Source organism: Somniosus microcephalus, chromosome 3, assembly GCF_052327205.1.
Source record: "Somniosus microcephalus isolate GS21.2 chromosome 3, FLI_Smic_1.0, whole genome shotgun sequence".
Taxonomy (NCBI): domain Eukaryota; kingdom Metazoa; phylum Chordata; class Chondrichthyes; order Squaliformes; family Somniosidae; genus Somniosus; species Somniosus microcephalus.
This window is the reverse complement of record NC_140989.1, coordinates 51,693,424-51,717,452: the sequence shown is the minus strand read 5'-3', so window position 1 is coordinate 51,717,452 and position 24,029 is coordinate 51,693,424. Positions and strand designations below refer to the sequence as shown.

At 41.1% G+C, this 24,029-nt stretch overlaps 1 protein-coding gene across 2 annotated transcripts in view; it reads left to right on the top strand.

The window, feature by feature from the left end:
• Nucleotides 1-24,029, top strand: part of lrpprc (leucine-rich pentatricopeptide repeat containing) — a 168,878-nt gene that overhangs the window by 51,551 nt on the left and 93,298 nt on the right. For both annotated transcript variants that reach the window (XM_085980386.1, XM_085980387.1), the window contains exons 11-13: nt 2,511-2,618; nt 21,979-22,097; nt 22,690-22,783. In XM_085980386.1, coding sequence (XP_085836512.1) covers nt 2,511-2,618; nt 21,979-22,097; nt 22,690-22,783 — 321 coding nt within the window. The remainder of the gene's footprint in view (nt 1-2,510; nt 2,619-21,978; nt 22,098-22,689; nt 22,784-24,029) is intronic.

Below are 24,029 nucleotides of genomic sequence, written 5' to 3'. Positions count from 1 at the left end.
GCAAAGTTGAAGTCCATGGAATAAAAGGGACAGTGGCAGCATGGATACAAAATTGGCTAAGTGACAGGAAACAGAGTAGTGGTGAATGGTTGTTTTTTGGACTGGAGGAAGGTGGTGTTCCCCAGGGGTTGATACTGGGACCACTGCTTTTCTTGATTTTTATTAATGACTTGGACTTGGGTGTACAGGGCACAATTTCAAAATTTCCAGATGAGACAAAACTTTGAAGTGTAGTGAACAGTGAGGAGGATAGGGTTAGACTTCAAGAGGACATAGACAGGCTGGTGGAATGGGCAGACACATGGCAGATGAAATTTAATGCAGAAAAGTGCAAAGTGATACATTTTGGTAGGAAGGACCATGAGAAGCAGTATAAACTAAAGGGGGTGGATGAACAGAGACACCCGGGGGTATATGTGCACAAATCGTTGAAGGTGGCAGGGCAGGTTGAGAAAGCAGTTAAAAAAGCATACGGGATCCTGGGCTTCATAAATAGAGTGCAAAAGCAAGGACGTTGTGATGAACCTTTATAAAACTTTGGTTTGGCTTCAATTGGAGTAATGTGTCCAATTCTGGGCACTGCGCTTTAGGAAGGATGTGAAGGCCTTGGAGAGGGTGCTGAAAGGATGTACGAGAATGATTCCAGGGATGAGGGACTTCAGTTGTATGATCCAAAATTCTATAGATTATGGAACAGTTCCTGCAGATTGGAGGGTGGCAAATGTAACCCCACTATTTTTAAAAAAAAAAAAAAAAAAAAAGGAGGGAGAGAGAAAACAGAGAACTACAGACCAGTTAGCCTAACATCAGTAGTAGGGAAAATGCTAGAGTCTATTATAAAGGATGTGATAACAGGACACTTAGAAAATATCAACGGGATTAGACAAAGTCAACATGGATTTATGAAAGGGAAATCGTGTTTGACAAACCTGCTGAAGTTTTTTGAGGATGTAACTGGTAGAATAGATAAGGGAGAACCAGTGGATGTGGTGTATTTGGATTTTCAGAAGGCCTTTAATAAAGTCCCACATAAAAGGTTAGTGTGCAAAATTAAAGCACATGGGATTGGGGGTAATTTTCTGGCATGGATTGAAAATTGGTTAACAGACAGGAAACAGAGAGTAGGAATAAATGGGTCTTTTTCGGGGTGGCAGGCGGTGACTGGTGGGGTACCGCAGGGATCAGTGCTTGGACCCCAGCTATTCACAATATATATCAATGATTTGGATGAGGGAACCAAATGTTATGTTTCCAAGTTTGACGACGACATGAAACTAGGTGAGACTGAGTTGTGAGGAGGAAGCAAAGAGGCTTCAAGGTAATTTAGACAAGTTGAGTGAGTGGGCAAATACAGTATAACGTGGATAAATGTGAAGTTATCCACTTCGGTAGGAAAAACAGAAAGGCAGAGTTTATTTAAATGGTGATAGATTTGGAAATGTTGATGTACAGAGGGACTTTGGTGTCCTTGTACACCAGTCACTGAAAGTAAACATGCAGGTGCAGCAAGCAGTTCGGAAGGCAAATGGTATATTGGCCTTCATTGCAAGAGGATTTGAGTACAGGAGCAAGGATGTCTTAATAGTGTTATACAGGGCATTGGTGAGACCACACCTGGAGTACTGTGTGCAGTTTTGGTCTCCTTACCTAAGGAAGGATAGTGCCATAGAGAGAGTGCAGCGAAGGTTCACCAAAGTGATTCTTGGGATGGCAGGACTGTCGTATGAGGAGAGATTGGGTCGACTAGGCCTGTATTCACTAGAGTTTAGAAGAATGAGGGGATCTCATTGAAACGTATAAAATTCTGACAGGGCTAGACAGACTGGATGCAGGGAGGATGTTTCCCCTGGCTGAGGGGTCTAGAAAGAGGGGCCACAGTCTCCGGATAAGGGGTAGGACATTTAGGACTGAGATGAGGAGAAATGTCTTCACTCAGAGGGTGGTGAACCTGTGGAATTCTCTACCACAGAAGGCTGTGGAGGCCAAGTCACTGAATATTTTTAAGAAGGAGATAGATAGATTTCTCGACACAAAAGGCATCAAGGGGCATGGGGAGAGAGAGGGAATATGGTATTGAGATAGAGGACCAGCCATGATCATATTGAATGGAGACGGCTGGAAGGGCCGAATGGCCTACTCTTATTTTTCTATGTTTCTATATGGAGTGGAGAAGCTGGGGTTGTTCTCCTTAGAGCAGAGAAGATTGAGAGGAGATTTGATAGAGGTGTTCAAAATCATGAGGGATCTGGACAGAGTAGATATAGAGAAACTGTTCTCAATGGCAGAAGGGTCGATAACCAGAGTACACAGATTTAAGGTGATTGGCAGAAGAACGTTAAGGGCTGCGGGGAAAGTGCAGGGGAGTGGGACTAGCTGAAGTGCTCTTGCAGAGAGCCGGCACAGGCTCGACGAGCCGAATGGCCTTCTTCCATGCTGTAACCATTCTATGATTCTAGTATCTATCTGTTTGGTACTTGTGATGATTAAGTAGTTTCCTTTTATATTTCTAGGAATGTCAATTGAGCTCATGAAGATCATGCAGAAGGAAGGTTTCCCTGTTAGGCCCCATTATTTTTGGCCTGTGCTCGCACAACATCAGAAAGAAAAGAACATACAAGGTTTGTGATATTCTAACCCTTTTCATTTGCTGAATATTTGCAATAAGACCAGCAGCTATTTGACTCTTGAATGGGGTAAGTGAGGAGCATAGGGCAGATAAGAAAGCTTCAACAGGATCCTAAGCAAATGAGACTGATCCTAAGTGGGAAGCACACAGTTTTGCAGCAGTAATTTAAAATCCAATCTTGGGTCCTAATCCCATTCCAGTTCCCCAAGTAACTCATTTGTCTAATCTGTGTCTGCACTTGTTAAATAAATCAAAATGTGTTTGTTTTTTTGAAGATGAACATTACTGTAATTATAATTATATTCCATGTAAAATCAATGAATGATTTTTTTTTACTGATGGCTCTTGTATATTTCACATTTTTATACACAAGAAATTCTTTGACCTACAGCTCTTTAAGACAAATGTTTGCTTATAGGTATTAAGCTCTTTTTTTTATAGAATTGAATTATAGAGCAATGCTTATATAAAAATGTCTCAAATGTTTTACACAGTTATTTACCTTTTGGAGTGTAGTGACTGATGTAGGCAAACATTGCAGTCATTCTGCACCAGCAGTGTCCCACATACATCAAGGAGATGAATACATGTTTTTTTTTGTATTCATTAAAGAACTGGATATTAGGCAGAGCACTGGGAAAATTTCTTGCTTTTTGACTAGTGGCATACAATCTCCAATATCTAACTGAACACGCAGCTGGGACCTTGCTATAATGGATGTCACCTCCAACAATTCAGCAATTCTACAGTACTGCACCTCAGTATTGCCACAGATATGCTCAAGACTGGTGTGGGATTCAAACTCTTAACTCTCTGACCCAGTGATGAGGATTCTACCAACTGAGCCAAGCTAGTACTAGTAGTGAAAGGATATAGTTTGCAAAGCTTAGTAATTCATTGGTTAGTTGCTTTATGAAGATATTTTTATGCCTCTGGTATGTACTGTCAATGAATTTTCCTATGTTTTACTGGTTTGCTAGAAAAGTAGCTTTGTGCTTTGTAGATGTATGTATTGATGGCTTTCATTATCTAGTGTACATCAAGTCATGTTTTAATGACCTCTGAGTCTTGTCTTTGGAAAATCTCACATTTACCTACTGAAAAGATGTTTAGCAGTGCTGTGGAAATGTTGGTACAGAGCGTACAAACAAAGGAGTGCACTAACAAATAGGGTCCGGGTAAGAAAAAATGGTAATAAGACAAATAGGGCCATAGTACAAAAAAATGTTAAGATGTCTAAAAATGTTAAAAAGACAAATCTAAAGGCACTGTATCTGAATGCACGAAACATTCATAATAAGGTAGACGAATTAACAGCGCAAATAGATGTAAACGGATACGATATAATTGCGATTACGGAGACATGGCTGCAGGGTGACCAAGGCTGGGAGCTGAATATCCAAGGATATTCGATATTTAGAAAGGACGGGCAAAAGGGAAAAGGAGGTGGGGTGGCATAGTTAGTAAAAGATGAAATCAGAGCAATAGTGAGAAAGGAATATTGTCTCAGAAAATAAAGATGTAGAATCAGTCTGGGTAGAGCTAAGAAGCACCAAGGGGCAGAAAACATTGGTGGGAGTTGTCTATAGGCCTCCAAACAGTAGTGGAGTAGTGGATGGCATCAAACAGTAAATTAGAGATGCATGTAACAAGGGTATTACAGTAATCATGGGTGACTTTAATCTACAAACCAAATTAGCAATAATACTGTGGAGGATGAATTCCTGGAGTGGGTACGAGATGGTTTTTTAGACCAGTATGTTGAGGAACCAACTAGGGAACAGGCTATCCTAGATTGGGTATTGTGCAATGAGAAGGGGTTAATTAATAATCTTGTGTGGGGTCCTTTAGGGAACAGTGACCATAACATGATAGAATTCTTCATTAAGATAGAAAGTGAAGAAGTCCAATTCGAAACTAGGGTCCTAAATCTAAAAAAAGGAAACTACAAAGGTATGAGCAGTGAGTTGGCTATGATTGATTGGGGAGCTTCATTAAAAGGCATGACAGTGGACAGGCAATGGCTAACATTTAAGAAACGAATGCATGAATTGCAACAGTTATACATTCCTTTCTGGCGCAAAAACACGAAAGGAAAAGCAGCCCAACCATGGCTAACAAAAGGAATTAAGGATAGTATTAGATCCAAAAAGGAGTCATAAAAAGTTGCCAGAAAAGGTAGCCAGCCTGAGGATTGGGAGCAGTTTAGAATTCAGCAAAAAAGGACCAAGAGATTAATTAAGAGGGGAGAAATAGATTGAGTGTAAACTTGCAAGGAACACAAAAGCGGACTTTAAAAGCTTCTACAAGTATGGAAAAAGAAAAAGATTAGTGAAGACAAATGTAGGTCCCTTACAGTCAGAAACGGGAGAATTTATAATGGGGGAAAAAGGAAATGGCAGAGCAATTAAACAAATACTTTGGTTCTGTCTTCACGGAAGAGGACACAAATAACTTCCCAGAAATGCTAGGGAACCAAGGGTCTAGTGAGAAGGAGGAATTAAAGGAAATTAGTATTAGTAAAAAAAATAGTGCTGGAGAAATTAATGGGACTGAAAGCCGATAAATCCCAGGGCCTGATAATCTGCATCCCAGAGCACTAAAAGAGGTAGCCATGGAAATAGTGGATGCATTGGTTGTCATCTTCCAAAATTGTATAGATTATGGAACAGTTCCTGCAGATTGGAGGGTGGCAAATGTAACCCCACTATTTAAAAAAGGAGGGAGAGAGAAAACAGGGAACTACAGACCGATTAGCCTAACATCAGTAGTAGGGAAAATGCTAGAGTCTATTATAAAGGATGTGATAACAGGACACTTAGAAAATATCAACGGGATTAGACAAAGTCAACATGGATTTATGAAAGGGAAATCGTGTTTGACAAACCTGCTGAAGTTTTTTGAGGATGTAACTGGTAGAATAGATAAGGGAGAACCAGTGGATGTGGTGTATTTGGATTTTCAGAAGGCCTTTAATAAAGTCCCACATAAAAGGTTAGTGTGCAAAATTAAAGCACATGGGATTGGGGGTAATTTTCTGGCATGGATTGAAAATTGGTTAACAGACAGGAAACAGAGAGTAGGAATAAATGGGTCTTTTTCGGGGTGGCAGGCGGTGACTGGTGCGGTACCGCAGGGATCAGTGCTTGGGCCCCAGCTATTCACTATATATCAATGATTTGGATGAGGGAGCCAAATGTAATATTTCCAAGTTTGCTGACAACACGAAACTAGGTGGGATTGTGAGAAGGATGCAAAGAGGCTTCAAGGCGATTTTAGACAAGTTGAGTGAATGGGCAAATACATGGCAGATGCAGTATAACATGGATAAGTGTGAAGTTATCCACTTTGGTAGGATAAACAGAAAGGCAGAGTATTATTTAGATTGTGATATATTGGGAAATGTTGATGTACAAAGGGACCTGGGTGTCCTTGTACACCAGTCACTGAAAGCAAACATGCAGCTGCAGCAAGCAGTTAGGAAGGCAAATGGTATGTTATAGAGTCATAGTTATACAGCACAGAAAGAGGCCCTTCGGCCCATCATGTCCGTGCCGGCCATCAAGCCCTGTCTATTCTAATCCCATTTTCCAGCACTTGGTCCGTAGTCTTGTAAGCTATGACGTTTCAAGTGCTCATCTAAATGCTTCTTGAATGTTGAGGGTTCCTGCCTCTACCACCCTTTCAGGCAGTGAGTTCCAGATTTCAACCACACTCTGGGTGAAATGTTTTTTTCTCAAATCCCCTTTTAACCACCTGCATCTTACCATGAAACTATGCCCCTGGTTATTGACCCCTCTACTAAGGGGAAAAGTTCCTTTCTATCTACCCTATCTATGCCCCTCATAATTTTGTACACCTCAATCAGGTCCCCCCTCAGCCTTCTCTGCTCTAAGGAAAACAACCCCAACCTGTCCAGTCTCTCATAGAAACATAGAAGATAGGAGCAGGAGTAGGCCATTCAGCCCCTCGAGCCTGTTTCGCCATTTAATGAGATCATGGCTGATCATCCAAATTCAGTACCCTGTCCCTGCTTTCTCCCCATATCCCTTGATCCCTTTAGCCTTAAGAAATATATCTAACTCCTTCTTGAATATATTTAATAAGTTGGCCTCAACTGCCCTCTGTGGTAGAGAATTCCACAGGTTCACCACTCTCTGGGTGAAGAAATTCCTCCTCATCTCTGTCCTAAATGGCTTACTCCTTAGACTGTGACCCCTGGTTCTGGACTCCCCCGCCATCTGGAACATCCTTCCTGCATCTAGTCTGTCTAGTCCTGTTAGAATTTTATACGTTTCAATGAGATCCCCTCTCATTCTTCTAAACTCTAGCGAATATAAGCCTAATCGACCCAATCTCTCTTCATACGTCATTCCTGCCATCCCAGGTATCAGTCTGGTGAATCTTCGCTGCACTCCCTCCATGGCAAGAACATCCTTCCTCAGATAAAAGGCGACCAAAACTGCACACAATACTCAAGGTGTGGCCTCGCCAAGGCCCTGTACAACTGCAGCAAGACATCCTTGCTCCTGTACTCGAATCCTCTCGCTATGAAGGTCAACATACCATTTGCCTTCTTAACCGCCTGCTGCACCTGCATGCTTACCCTCAGCAACTGGTGCACAAGGACACCCAGGTCTAGTTGGACTTCCCCTTTTCCCAATCTATTGCCATTCAGATAATCTGTCGTCTTGTTTTTGCCACCAAAGTGGATAACCTCGCATTTATTCACATTATACTGCATCTGCCATGCATCTGCCTAATCACCCAACCTGTCCAAATCATACTGGAGTTTCTCTGCATCCTCCTCACAGTACACACGCCCACCCAGCTTTGTGTTGCTTGCAAACTTGGAGATATTACATCTAGTTCCCGCGTCTAGATCATTAATATATATTGTGAATAGCTGGGCTCCTAGCACCGGTCCCTGCGGTACCCCACTAGTCACTGCCTGCCACTTGGAAAAAGACCCATTTATTCCAACTCTCTGCTTCCTGTCTGCCAACCAGTTCTCTATCCAAGTCAGTACCTTACCCCCAATCCCATGTGCTTTAACTTTGCACGCCAATCTCTTATGCGGGACCTTATCGAAAGCCTTCTGAAAGTCCAAATACACCACATCCACTGGTTCTCCCTTATCTATTCTACCAGTTACATCCTCAAAACATTCCAGTAGATTAGTCAAGCATGATTTACCTTTTGTAAATCTATGTTGACTTTGTCCGATCCTGTCACTGTTTTCCGAGTGCTCTCCTATTGCATCTTTTATAATGGACTCTAGCATTGTCCCCACTACCGATGTCAGGCTTACTGGTCTATAATTCCCCGTTTTCTCTCTACCACCTTTTTTAAATAGTGGGGTTACATTAGCTACCCTCCAATCCATGGGAACTATTCCAGAGTCTATAGAATTTTGGAAGATGACCAGCAATGCATCTACTATTTCTAGGGCCACTTCCTTATGTACCCTAGGATGTAGATTATCAGGCCCTGGGGATTTATCGGCCTTCAATGCCGTCAATTTCCCAAACACCATTTCCCTACAAATACTAATTGCTACCTCTCATTAGACCCTATGTTCCCTGACATTTCTGGAACGTTATTTGTGTCCTCCTCTGTGAAGACAGAACCAAAGTATGTATTTAATTGGTCGGCCATTTCTTTGTTCCCCATTATAAATTCCCCTGATTCTGACTGCAAGGGACCTACGCTTGACTTCACCAATCCTTTTCTCTTCACATGTCTGTAGAAGCTTTTGCAGTCAGTTTTTATGGTCCCTGCAAGCTTACTCTCATTCTATTTTCCCCCTCTTAATTAATCCCTTTGTCCTCCTTTGCTGAATCCTAAACTGCTCCCAATCCTCAGTTTTGCTGCTTTTTCTGGCTAATTTATATGTCCTCTCCTTGGATCTTATGCTATCCCTAATTTCTCTTGTTAGCCATGGTTGAGTCACCTTTTTTGTTTTATTTTTATGCCAAACAGGCATGAACAAATTCTGTAGTTCATCCATACGATCTTTATATGTTTGCCATTGCCTATCCACCGTCAACCCTTTAAGTAACGTTCCCCAATCCATCCTAGTCAACTTGCGCCTCATACCATCGTAGTTTCCTTTATTTAAATTCAGGACCCTAGTCTCTGAATCAAATACTTCACTCTCCATCTTAATGAAGAATTCGATCATATTATGATCGCTCCTCCCCAAGGGGCCTCGCACAACAACATTGCTAATTAATCCTTTCTCATTACGTAATACCCAGTCTAAGATGGCCTGATCTCTCGTTGGTTCCTCGACATATTGGTCCAGGAAACCAAATCGTATACACTCTAGGAATTCCTCCTCCACAGTATTGTTACTAATTTGGTTAGCCCAATCTATATGTAGATTAAAGTCACCCATGATAACTGTTGTGCCCTTATTGCATGCGTCTCTAATTTCCCGTTTAATGCCATCCTCCATGCTATGGCTCCAGGGTGGCCAAGGCTGGGAATTCAACATCCAGCGGTATTCAATATTCAGGAAGGACAGGCGAAAAAGAAAAGGAGGTGAGTTAGCATTGCTGGTTAAAGAGGAGATTAACACAATAGTAAGGAAGGATATTGGCTTTGATGATGTGGAATCTGTATGGGTAGAGCTGAGAAATACCAAGGGGCACAGGTTCCCAACCCCCTGCCATTTTAGTTTAAACCCTCCCCACAGCACTAGCAAACTCCCCCCTAGGACATCGGTCCTGCCCAGGTGCAAACCGTCCAGTTTGGACTGGTCCCACCTCCCCCAGAACCGGTTCCAATGTCCCTGGACTTTGAATCCCTCCCCCTTGCACCATTCCTCTTGCCACGTATTCATCTAAAATATCCTTCTATTTCTACTCTGACTAGCATGTGGCACTGGTAGCAATCCTGAGATTACTACCTTTGAGGTCCTATTTTTTAATTTACCTCCTAACTCCCTATATTCAGCTTTTAGGACCTCATCCTGTTTTTTACCTATATCGTTGGTACCTATATGCACTGCGACAACTAGTTGTTCACCCTCCCCCTCCAGAATACCCTCTCTTCATAGCTGAAGCGCTCCAACCCAGGTAACATCCTGGTGAATCTCTGCACCCTCTTCAATGCAATCATATCCTTCCTATGGTGTGGTGACCAGAACTGCACACCGTATTCCAGCTGTGGCCTAACTAGCGTTTTGTACACCTCCATCATAACCTCCCTGCTCTTATATTCTATGCCTCGGTTATGCCTTTTTAACCACCTTATCTACCTGTCCTACTGCCTTCAACGATCTATGTACATGCACACCAAGGTCCCTCTGACCTTCTGGCCTTTCTAGGGTCCTACCATTCATTGTGTATTCCCTTGCCTTGTTAGTCTTCCCAAAATGCATCACCTCACACTTCTCAGGGTTAAATTCCATTTGCCACCGTTCTGCCCATCTAACCAACCCGTCTATATCGTCCTATAGCCTGAGGCTTCCCTCTTCGCTATTTATCACTCCACCAATTTTTGTGTCATCTGCGAACTTACTGATCATACCTCCTACATTCATACTAAATCATTAATGTACACTACAGACAGCAAAGGACCCAGCACCGATCTCTGCAGTACACTACTGGACATAGGCTTCCAGTCACAAAAACAACCTTCGACCATCACCCTCTGCCTCCTGCCACTAAGCCAATTTTGGATCCAATGTGCCAAATTGCCCTGGATCTCATGGGCTCTTACCTTCTTGACCAGTCTCCCATGTGGGACTTTGTCAAAAGCCTTATTGAAGCCCATGTAGACTACATCAACTGCACTACCCTCATCCACGCACCTAGTCACCCCCTCGAAAAATTCACTAAAATTGGTTAGACATGATCTCCCCCTGACAAAGCCATGCTGACTATCCTTGATTAATCCTTACCTCTCCAAGCGGAGACTAATTCTGTCCCTCAGAATTTTTTCTAATAATTTCCCTACCACTGATGTTAGGCTCACTGGCCTGTAATTCCCTGGTTTATCCCTGCTACTACTACTTCTGAGGCAGACCCTCGGAACCGAGGACGACTTGCTTCCACATTAAAAATGAGTTCTCACGTGACCGATGAGTCCAATACGGGACCTACAATCTCTGTCACAGGTGGGGCAGACGGTGGTTGAAGGGGCAGGTGGGTGGGGTGCTTGGGTTGACGTGCTCTCCTTGCGCTGCCTGCGCTTGGCTTCCGCTTACTCCTGGCGAAGAGACTCTAGGTGTTCGGCGCCTTCCCGGATGCTTCTCCTCCACTTTGTGCGGTCTTGGGCCAGGGATTCCCAGGTGTCGGTGGGGATGTTACACTTTTTCAAGGAGGCTTTGAGGGTGTCCTTGAAGCGTTTCCTCTGCCCACCTGGGGGGCTCTTGCTGTGCCGGAGCTCCGAGTAGAGCGCTTGTTTTGGGAGTCTCGTATCAGGCATGCGGACAATGTGACCCGTCCATCGGAGCTGATCGAGCATGGTCAAAGCTTCATTGTTGGCCTGAGCAAGAACACTAACATTGGTGTGCCTATCCTGCCAATGGATTTGCACGATCTTGCGGAGGCAGAGTTGGCGGTACCTCTCCAGTGCTTTGAGGTGCATGCTGTACATGGTCCATGTCTCTGAGGCATATACAGCAGGGTGGGTATCACTGCTGCTCTGTAGACCATGAGCTTAGTGCCGGGTTTGAGGTCCTGGTCTTCAAACACTCTCTTGATCTCGTGCTGAACCAATCTCAGCAAAGGCCACTGCATAACGGTCAGGAGTGGGATCTCTATGTCCTTCAGAAGCTAATTATACCAGAGTTTAGGCTGCATGGGCTCAGGAACATATCACATTGTATATTTACCTACTGATCCTTTAAGTGGTCTGAGACTTCCTTTTAAGATGTTTCTTTTCATGCTTTAGTCTCCCTGTACCAGATGCCATCACAGTTAAGGCGGTGGGTGATGTCATTCTGAAGATAGTAGTGGCTTGGGGTGAATTTTTCTTCTAATTTGCGCCCTATCTTTTAAGAAGCACCTGGACTCAGTTCAGTGTTCTTTCTCTTCTTTCACCCCATCCCCCATGACAGCATAGGTGAGATCAGGAACTCCGTATATGAGGAAGATTTTGGGTGTGGACCTTTGTCCCATCGTTCTGTGGTCCAGTGCATTGCTGTAGTGTTTAATATTGTAAAATTGAATAAATATGTAGAATATTTCTTTAGTACACTTTCATGAGTAAAATTTAAAAAAAAACTGCTGTTAAAGCTCTAGCACATTATAATGAGGATTGGAAAGTGGCAAATATGACCCCATTGTTCAAGAAAGGGTGCAAGGACAATCCTAGTAACTACAGGCTGGTCAGTTTAACATCAATGGTGGGTAAAGTTTTAGAAACAGTAATCAACGAAAAAATTAGCGGGCACTTGGAGAGTTTTAAACAAATTAACGAGAGCCAACACAGATTTGTAAAAGGCAGATCATGTTTGACTAATCTCATTGAATTTTTTGATGAAGTAACAGTGAGGATCGATGAAGGGAATGCAATGGCTGTTGTCTACATGGATTTTAGGAAGGCATTTGACAAGGTACCACATAGCAGGCTGGTTAACAAAATTGAGGCTCATGGAATAGGTGGATCAGTGGCAGCTTGGATAAGGAATTGGCTTAAGGATAGAAAACAGTAAGTTGTGGTAAATGGCTGTTTTTCAGACTGGAGGATGGTAGACAGTGGTGTTCCCCAAGGATCAGTGCTGGGGCCACTGCTTTTTGTGATACATATAAATGACCTGGATATTGGGATATTGGAATACAGTAGAATTTCTAAATTTGCTGATAGCACCAAACTTGGCAGTGTGGCAAACAGTGAGGATGATACCAATCGACTGCAGCAGGACATAGAAAGGCTAGCAGAATGGGCAGACAAGTGGCAGATGGAATTTAATACAGAGAAGTGTGAGGTGATTCATTTTGGCAGAAGGAACAGGGAGAGGCAATATACACTTAATGGCACAGTTTTAAAGAGTGTGCAGGGACAGAGGGACCTGGGAGTATATGTGCATAGATCCCTGAAGGTGGCAGGACATATTGAGAGAGTGGTTAGCAAAGCATATGAGATCTTGGGCTTCATAAATAGAGGTATTGAGTACAAAAGTAGAGAAGTTATGCTGAACCTTTATAAAGCGCTGGTTAGGCCACAACTGGAGTATTGCCTCCAGTTCTGGTCACCACACTTTAGGAAGGATGTGAAGGCCCTTGAGAGGGTGCAGAGGAGATTTACCAGAATGGTTCCGGGGATGGGGGATCTTAGCTACAAGGACAGGTTGGAGAAGCTGGATTTGTTTTCATTAGAGCAAAGGAGGTTGAGGGGTGATTTGATGGAGGTGAACAAGATTATGACAGGTTTGGATAGGCTAGACGGGGAAAGGCTGTTCCCACTAGTTGATGGTACAAGGACTAGGGGACACAGATTTAAGGTTTTGGGCAAGAGATACAGGGGGGGATGTGAGGAAAAACTTTTTTACGCAGCGAGTGGTGAGGACCTGGAACTCGCTGCCGACGGAAGTGGAGGCTTCAAGGGGAGGCTGGATAGGCACTTGAGAGAAATAAACTTGCAGGGCTACGGGGATAGAGCGGGGGAATGGGACTGATTGGATTGCTCCACAGAGAGCCGGCAAGGACTTGATGGGCCGAATGGCCTCCTTCTCTGCCGTTATGACTAATGATCCTGCAGGATATTGCCTGGTAATTGATCCAGTTCCTCTTTCGAGACATTTTTGTGTACTTCATATTTTAGCCTTGCTTCTTGAAGCCAATCTTTGACAAAACATCTCCCTACTTCCCTCCAGCTTATGGAGAATAAATAAGGGTCATTTCCAATATGGTCATAAAGCGATGAAAGAATAATTTGCCTTTTTTTTTTACAAAAAGTGATCTGATTGCTATGTTTAGATTTTTTAGCTTGATACCAGAGGTTGAGTGTCCCGAATCCGGCAAACTCGGGACCGAGGCCAAGCTGGTTTTGGGGTTTTTCCGGACTTCGGAACGTGTTTCTGATGTCCGAAGCCCGGAAACGCCCGAGCCCAGGTTGCGATATTTCCAGACTTCGGACATCAGAAACACGTGCCGAGTCTGGAAATGCCTGGGCCCAGGTTGCATTTTTGGTAAGCCATCCTCGGTGTCCGGATTCCACAGCATTTTACGGATTCCGGACCCCTGCCACCAATCGTCCTGGATTCCAGAACTCCGGATTTGGGACGCGCAACCTGTATTAACATATCGTGTCCAGTTTTGGGCACCCTTTAGGAAGCATGTCAAGACCATAAATTGAGTAAAGAGGCTCACTTATGTGATACCAGGGATGACAGGCTTTAGTTATGAGGAGAGACTATAGAAACTGGTTTTCGAAAGGTTTTGATATGGTGAATAGCAAAAACATATTTCCACTGGTTGGTGAATTGGTTAGAGGAAGGGATAAATTTAATATCAAAGGGATAAAAGGAGAGATTAGGACAATGTTTTTTAAACAGAGGGTTGTTGGGATGTGGAATACCCTACCAGAAACAGTGCTGGAAAGAGAATCTGTATTTGCTGTTAAAAAGAAATGGATAAATATTTGGTAAAGGAAAATAAATAAAAGTATGGTAAAAGGGTAGGGGGTTGCGGCTACGTGGTTGGTTCTTTCAGACAGCTGGCACAGGCATGATGGGCCAAATGGCCGCCTTCTGTGATGTAAAATTCTATCAATTCGAAATCTCTTCCATTGCATCTCTCCTGTCTTGCCAGTCGTTTTCATTGTTTATGTTGACTACCAGTGCATTTCATGTTTAGTTTGTCGTCATGTTCATGTTGAGGGATTTGTGTAATTTCTGCAGGTTAATTAGTTAAAAAAATTGCATTTGATTACCTGAAAATTCAAAATCACCCATGCGTTCAAGGAAGGGTATTTTATTAGCGATATATTTTCTTGTGAAACTAAATTGTCTTTCTGCATATCAGAAACTACATACAGAGTTTATATCTTTTTAAAAATGTCAATTTTATCTCCCAATTTTTAAAATATAAGTTTAGCCAATTTTGACTTTATTTTGTCACCCAAATTTCAGGTCTATTCTGAGACTCTAAAGCTCTTAAATAAATATTATGAATTGTATCACATGTCTCAGCCTAGACACTGTACATCAGGCAAAGAAAATATGAAAGCTTGTTGCTTCTAGCTCTTTGTTATTTAATTTAACTGTCATTTCTTTCCCATAACTGCTTTTCACCGCTGTTAGTTGAAGGCACATCTGTTCCTATGCTTGTCAGAATTATAAAGTGTAAAAAAGAGAAGCAGCACTTTGCCTTGAACATTTGATTTAAAAAAATGTTGAAATCCTAAATCACACAGTATATTGAATAGGAGGAAATTAATTACTAAATGTCAAAAAAATGTTGGTTTCTGCTTACTCCGATTTATCAGATGTTCAACCAAAATTCTGCTTTTTAAAAAAATATTTTTTTATTATTGTGACATGGCCTAAGAACGGAATTGCCTATAACGGGTAGAAATTTGTCCAGGGAAGGGAAGGAAGTGTCAGTCAAATAAAGCAGAGCTAGAAGCAATGAATGTTAAATGTTTTCTTCAGTCTGACGTGTAGAATCTGTGTTTAGCAATGCGATGCACTTCGAAATACAGTACTATCTGCTTAGCTCTCTTTGACCTGTTGCGTTGGCAGGTCAGATTGTTTCTAGCCTGCCACTTGACTGTGCCCCACTGTGACAATTCTCGGAGTTCCTACTTGTTAAGAAAACAAATATTTTTGCATCCAATTTATTATAGTTCCAGGGGCTGCATTTTGATCATGGGCATATTTATTCTTTCCAATCTGTGGGTTGAGATTTTGCACAATATTAAACCTGTATTAAATAATGAACTGTTCATCATAGTGAAAACTTATTTGCATAGAGAGCTGAAACTTCTTTTTATCATAGACTGCCTGTTGCAGTCAACATACACGGGAAAATGTAAAAAAAAATTAAAAATTGGATTGGATTTTTAAAACATAGGCTGTCTGTTGTAAGAATATCTCATTGGCTGGTGCTAGGAGTCTATCTGAAATTTTAAAAATATATTACAGCCCCTGGACTTCCAAATAAATTGTTGGCTTTGGAGAGTACCTAAGTTCTGAGGTGTTCAACTTTGTTCAACCTGGGGCTGGCCCCCTGCCTACTCTCCTATGTGAGCAAAACTATGTGGGAGAAATGAAAAATGATGAGGGAAGGAAAAGTTAATTTTATCCTATGCCAAAAGAATTGCAAATTTTCCAAATAACAAAAAAAATGCAATTTGACAGAATAGCCTGACGTTTGGACTGTGCAGCGTGTTTGATTTAAATGCATTATTTATGACACGGTTGTCAACAAGCTTATTTAGTCTGTTGGTACCAATATGTTATTGGAAGAATTGCAGTTAACCGGGTACACTATTGTTGTACCAATGATTGCGTGATAACGCACAATCTCAAATTGCTCCCATTACTGCCACCACCAGGGACTTGTCCTGATTATATGTAATTCAGATTGCTTTCTCCATGTACAATCCCAAGTTTGGAAGGGTGTAACAATACTGAGTGTTTTTCACAATTCATGTGCTCATAGCATGAAAAGTTTGCATGTCCACCATTGCACATTACAGAAATTTCAGTGACCGCATTGAATGAGCTGTGTATTTTAGAAATTACTTCAGGACTAGAATAACTAAAATGCTAGACGTTGACTGAATAAAATGGTGATTTGTGTGGCAGTTTGAGCGTTTATCAGCAAGAAGAAGCCAGAATTGTCAACCTTGGTAGAGAAACAATTACAGGAAACTCTTTGGTATCCGGCACCGACGGGACCGGGATGGTGCCGGTTGATTAAAAATTCCAGATGACGGAGAGGGTTATCTACCGAGGCTATTTTTAACAAACAAAAATTTTTAAAAATCAAAAAATGTGCAGTACAGGAAACTTTGTGATATCCGGCACCGAGCTGTTGCCGATCTATCAAAACTGACGGACAAACCAGCGCTAATGTTGAAGCATATGGAGGTTTTCAGCTCCGTATCTGGCAACAAACACTGTTGCTTCGTAACAGCTTCTAAACAGTCAGCCCATACCTTGGAAGCGTCTCTGTAGCTTAGCAACAGCTTCAGAGAGACTTTGCAGAGCCTGACTGTTGGAAAAAAAAAAGCCACGAGAAGAAAAAAAACACTCCATATCTGGCAACAAACACTGTTGCTTAGCAACAGCTTCTAAACAGTCGGCCCGTACCTTGGAAGCGTCTCTGTAGCTTAGCAACAGCTTCAGAGAGACTTTGCAGGGCCTGACTGTTGGAAAAAAAAGCCACGAGAAGAAAAAAAACCGAACAAAATGGCTCCTGATTTTTGCCGGTGGATCGAGGTTTCCGGACATTCAACCTCCGGATAAACCAAAGTTTCCTGTATACAGTAATTGGACTTCCGACAGCGCCAAGAAGCCGAGTAGTGGCACTTTGGAGAACTACCCCCACTGACTAACTCGGCCACCGCGGGAGACTCGGCCTCGGCAACATTTCCGGTTATTGAGGTGTTAATAGAGAATTCCGGATATTTAGGTGCTGTTTAAACGAGAGTTTCCTGTAGTTTGTAATTGCTCTGGTTGCAGTTAGTAAGGTTGGATGGTTTTTGAGGGTCAATGGGATAGGCTGAGAAAGATGGATCTCAAATTCAAATGCGAGGTGAAGTGATGAAATGAGACTGAGATACAAATTATAAGAAGCAAGCATCAGGCTGAAATGTAAGAGGGGCACAGAGCACTCAACTATCATACCCTCTTCCCAATTTTATGCCAAGTGTGTTTTGGCAATTTTCATAAACGTGGTCTAATTGCATGCTTATGGCTATAAATTCATTTAAATTAACCCAAAAAGAGGTTTTAAATATTTTAACTATGGTTAAAAGAATGGCAAGTGCATGATTATCATCAGAACTGGTGGTAAATGTTGTGGTAAATGTTATGGTAAAACAACTTCACAATCAGCGAATTGTAATTGTACACTGACACTATACAGTACTCTCGGAAATGATAGAAAATTATGTTAGTAAAATTGTAGCTCTGGGAAATTACTGTGAAATGATTAAAATTAATCTCTCGCGTTATGGAAGTGAACATGTGAAGTAATTTTAATGGGCTTTTCTCATTCCAAAAGGTAGGATTGATGCTTGGGTTTTGAATTAAGACATTTCAGAACGGAGATTTTTGTCTGCCAAGCATCACCGTGGACCCTTTTCACCATTCTGATTTGTTCATGTCCATAGTGTTGCTGTAGAAATAATTTGTGTGCATTATGAAGCTGTCTGGATTTTTTTGTTTACAGGGTTCTTAAATAGAATTTAATTGACTGGCATCTGTTTTGAACAAGCTTTGGGTCTGAGAAAAGGTCATTTTTTTTATTCCCTCTCAGACAGTGATTAGTAATCCTGCATCTGTTCTGTAGCTGTAGTTATGAGGGTCATTATCGAGAGAGGTTACTGACTTAATTGTTTGTGTACTGCTAATTAGCAGTAGTTTTTCATTAAGTGGAGAAGTTCTTTCCAAATAAACTGTAGTACCATTAGTTTGAGATTAAGTGGAGATGCTGAGTGGCGTCTGAGCGTAAATATAGCGACAGCTAACAAATATGTTTTTAACATGATATGAACATCCTTCTTTGGAAAATAAGATATGCCTTGATATTGAAAGATGCCAGCTCCTGATATAAAATTACGACAGAACTTGATGAACATCATTTCTTTTTTAATGACAGAATAATGAATGAAATAATAGAATATCTGCCTTGAGCTATATTATTCAGCAAAATACTGTTGGCCATAAAGGCAGAACTTTACTTCAGAAATTGCCTGGAATTTTTTTTAACTGCTTTGTGATGTGAAGAGCATTTTTAAAATGTGCATGCAAAACAAGGGACATGTAAGGTTTGAAATGTTTGAATCCAAGGCAGGAAAGCCTGAATAGCCTTTCTGTCTTCAATCAATACAAAAAAAAACTCTTGCTGCTTTGAAAAAAATCCAGAATCATAGCTTAAAATTAAAAGTTATTTTTAGGTACATATGTCATTAATAAGTATCCATTTAGTGACCCCCCCCCCTCCTTAGTTTAAGTATAAGGCCAGTTTGACAAATAATCTTTAGACTGTAAAGGAGCTTCTTCAAGTATGTGCTGGTTTACCTTAAATTTTTCTCTCTCCCAGCTCCTCCCCCCGCCCCCCCCCCCCCCCAAAAAAAAATACAATAATGCATATAAAAATGAGTATGGAGGAGTTCTAGGGCAAAATAGGAAAAGTGGTGTGACTTTAATTTGGAGTGACTTAGCCCCACATATACATTTGTGCTCAAAGGGAAATCACTTTGGATTATCAGCACTGTAGCGCACTGCATAAAATATTGAAGGCTACTTTACTTTCTAAAGGTGGCACTCCAGGCTATAAGAGCTTTAAGCAAATTTTAAATTTACAAATAACTGACAGAGGTAGCTGATGAGCTGTGAACAGCATATGCTGCCTTACTTCAAAGATGTCGCATCAGCTGACAAGTCCTTTCTTAATAACAGAATTGTTGCATTTGCTTCTGATGTGATTTAAGAGGAAGGGGAGCATTATTGCAATGCTGGGAGTGAGCTGTAAAGTTTTGTTGTGTTTGAAGTCATCTTTCAAGTTAAATTGAAAACAGCATGGAAATCCAAAGGACAGTTTCTTTAATTGTTCTACATTTTTTTTGCAGTGAGATTTTTCTCTCTGTTGTCGCAGTGAGTAATAGAAAGTAAGAGATGAAGTATGCAAGGGGGCTGGATTCAGAGCCGAGACAATAGATAAAGCTTTTGACATATGTGTTTTATAACTTAATATGGTATAGAGAGTGTCAATAATTCTCAGAGAGAGCAAATTTGTTTGTAAAATGACAGCTAAAGTTGGTTTAGATTGGACAGTGGCTGTCAAAATGTGCTAAATATTCTCTTGACCTGTTGAGTTAAAGTGTGATTTTGAGATTGTACACATCATCACTCTAAATCAAAATATGCATTCAGCTCAGAAAAGGGTATTCTTCCTATTCTGTTCCTTCCCCACCCCAAAATAAATCTGTTGTAGAGATGGGGTGATGTGGAAAACATTAAGTGGGTGCAGTTGTTATTATCCCCAACTGTTAGTCTGTCACTGTTTGTAGACAAAATCCTGTGATTTGCACCCATGATCCTGCAAATGCAAACTTAATCTTCAAGATCAGAAATTAGAGATGAAAGTTCATTTGATCCATCTTAACTCATCCATCCAGAGAACCTATTTCCCCCCACCCCACAGCCCCATACACCATCTAAATGTTTCTTAAATGATCCTAGGGTTATAACCTGCACTACATATCCAGAAGCCCATTCCACAAGCTGATTACTTGCTGCAAAGAATCACAGCAGTTCGGAATTTGCTTCTTGTTTGAACCTGTGCCCCCTTTATCCTTCTGTCATGTTTTAATTGCAGCAGTGGTCCAGATTTATCTCTTCTATACTGCTTGCTGTCTTGTATGTCTTGGATGTTCACTCAGTTGCCACCTTTCAAGGCTTAAAAAGGCCAAATCTCAAAGGTCAATCCTCATAATCTCTAGTGTTAGAGGACAGAGTTAACGTTGTGGCTCTCCTCAGCATTGCCTTCAGAGCTTGTGTCTCACTGACTAGAACTGGATGCAGTACTCGAGGCAAGTCCTGACGATAGCACTTTACAGTTTGAAGAATGACTTCCTCCAACTTGATCTCTACTGTATTGACTATAAAATTCATTATTCTTTTTGTTTTGTTGAATGCTGCTCCACAGTAATTAATTGGTTAAGTATCAAGCCTGTTCAGATTCTATGATGCCTTTTAACTTCATTTTTAACTACGGAGATAGTTTTAGATGAGACGTCAAACCAAGGGCCATATCTGCACTTCTGGTGGACGTAAAACATCCCATGGCACCTTTCCAAGAAGAGCAAGGGAGTTCTCCCAGTGTCCTGGTTAATATTTATCACTCAACCAACATCACCAATATAGATTATATCTGCTCATTTATCTCATTGTTGTTTGTGGGATCTAGCGACGCACAAATTGGCTGCCGCTTTTGCCTACGTTAAGACAGTGATTATGACAGAGATTACACTTCCAAAGCAAAAAGAAAGACTTGCATTTATGTAGCGCCTTTCACGACCACCGGACGTCCCAAAGCGTTTTACAGCCAATGAAGTACTTTTTTTGAAGTTCAGTCACTGTTGTAATGTAGGAAACGCGGCAAGCTCCCACAAATAGCAATGTGAAAATGAACAGATAATCTGTTTTATTGATGTTGATTGAGGAATAAATATTGGCCAGAGCATCGGGGATAATTCCCCTGCTCTTCAAAAGAGTGTCATGGGATCTTTTACGTCCACTTAATAGAGTTTAACGTCTCATCCAAAAGATGGCACCTCCTACAATGCAGCATTCCCTCAGTAGTGCACCAGAGTGTTGGCCTAGATTTTTGTGCTCCAGTGTCTGGAGTGGGACTTGAACCCACAACCTAAGACTGAGGCGAGGGTGCTACCAACTGAGCCACTGCTGATGCACAACAATAGAATCTCTCCCCGTCGGGGAATTGAACCCCGTTCTCACATGTGACAGGTGGGAATACTGAGCACTAAACTAATGAAGAATCAATGTTAACGTGTCATTGGCTGTAAAGCACTTTGGTACGTCATGTGGTTGTGAAAGGCGCTATATAAATGCGTGTTCTTTCATTCAGCACCATTCATGAAGTTTGTTTTTTCTTCCTCCATGTAATACTTTGCACTAGTCTGTATTAAATTTAATCTGTCACGGTTTTGACTATTTGCATATTTTACGTAACTCATTTTGTAGGTCCTTGGCAAGCTTCTCCGATTCATTGAACCCCTCTAATTTGGTACTGCCTGTGAATTTGGTCAGTTTTCATAGGGATTTCTAATCCAAGTCCTAACACTTGTCCTTGGGGCATTCCACTTAGCACTTGGAGGTGGACAACTAGGACAAAAATGTGCCACTGTTTAAATGTTTTAACTATGCTTGAACACAATTGTTGTAAATAAAAACAAATTGCTGCAAAAATACAGCAGTGAGCATCTGAAGTAGAAATGCAGATTAACATTTTAGGTAGAACTCTTGATCAAAACTCTCTTGTGTTGGGTATAAAATATTTTCACTAAAGGCTCAAGGTGATATACCTTAGCATTTCTTAAGAGGATAGAGAAGGAAATGTATTTAATAAGCTGCTGTTACATATGTGCATTGATAACAAAATAAAATCTTCATGTACAAATAACTATGTATTAATTTACAGGGACTATAGAAGTACTGAAAGCCATGCAGAATCTCGGACTAGAACCCGATGTGGAGACCTATGCAAACTACGTGCAGTCATCATTTGACAACATCGAGATAGCTCGTACCCAGCTTGAGGTTTGCATCAATAATATCTCTTAATCAATAACAACAACTTGCATTTATATATAGTACCTTTATCGTAGTGAAATGTCCCATGGCAAAGACAAATAGACCAAATCCACATTATACAAATTTGCTGCCATGGATGAAAATGCATTGCAATAGAATAATTATCATTCCTAATACTCTAAATAGGCCTACATAATCATTGTAGGAATAGATTAAGATGGGAAATTAGCAACATGTACAGAATATTTAATTCCTTTATCGCCAGGTTTGTTTTTGAATCACTGTTTTTAATTTAGTTCATCGACTTCACATGCAGCTTAATTGTTTTTATTTAGTTTTTTTGTTTTAGCTATTCACTGAGATTATGTGCATTAAATTGCACTGCTGGTACTAATGCATGTAGATGGATATAGGATTTGTTTTAGAAACAGTCAGATTGGCAGTCATTACATAAACTTTGACATATTAGCAAGCCTTTTGATTAAGTGCTATTTGCACAACATAGTAGGTCTAGTTAATGGGTCAACTAAAGTCTATTAACATTATTAGTTAAAAGAAGAAAAAATGTATTGATCTGACGGTTGTTTTGTCTATAAAGGAAAATGGATGCCTGGTCAACACAATTGGATTTTATGCCTCTGAACTCAGAACAGAAGCTATAAATGGACATTTGGACAAAGTTTATTCTATGTGTAAGTACTGTAATGTCCTGCAAAAAGACCTTTTTTACCAGATGGGATTTAAAAAATAAGGTTATAAATAGTGATATATAATAAGATAGATTGATCTGGCTTTTTTTTTTTTAAAAAGTCTTGATTTAAACACAAGGATGGGAATTTCTTTGGAGATAGAATTTAGGGAGTTAGGAGCCAAGCTAAAAAGTAGGACCTCGAAGGTAGTAATCTCTGGATTACTACCAGTGCCACGTGCTAGTAAGAGTACAGAGAACAGGATAGTTAGGCTAAATACGTGGCTTGAGCAGTGGTGTAAGAGGGAGGGTTTTAAATTTTTGAGGCATTGGAACCAGTTTTGTGGTAGGTGTGACCTATACAAAAGGGACGGTCTACACCTGTGCAGAGATGGAACTGATGTTCTCGGGGTAATTTTTGATAAAGCAGTTCGGGAGCATTTAAACTAGTATGGCAGGGGGCTAGAAACCTATGTAGTGAAATAGAGGAAAGTGAAAGGCAGACAGAAATAAATGGTAAAAGGGTGAGGAACAAAAAACGAAGGGCCAAACTAATTCATAAAAATTGTGAGCATAAAAAAAGCCTGAGGGTTTTATACCTTAATGCGAGAAGCATCAGGAACAAGGTAGATGAATTAGCTGTGGAAATAGAGGTTAATAATTATGATCTAATTGGGATTACGGAAACATGGTTGCAGGGTGAGCAGGGCTGGGAGCTTAACATACAGGGGTATTCAGTATTTAGGAAGGATCGACAAAAAAGAAAGGGAGGAGGGGTAGCATTGCTAGTAAAAGAGGGGATAAATGCAATTGAAAGGAAGGATATTAACTCAGTTAATACAGAATCTATATGGGTGGAGCTAAGAAATAGCGAGGGGCGAAAAACATTAATAGGAGTGGTATATAGGCCTCCAAATAGTAAAATAGAGGTTAGGGAGGGCATCACGAGGGAAATTAGAGAAGCGTGCAATAAGAGCACAGCTGTCATCATAGGTGACTTTAACTTACATATAGATTGGACTAGCCTAATCAGTAAAAATAATGAGGAGGAGGAATTCCTTGAGTGTTTGAGGGATGGTTATCTGGATCAATATGTCGAGGAACCAACTCGGGAACAGGCTATATTGGACTGGGTACTGTGCAATGAGAAGGGACTAATCAGTAATCTTGTTGTACGGGGACCCTTGGGTCAGAGCGATCATAACATGATCGATTTCTCACTCGAAATGGAGAGCGAAGAAATTGACTCA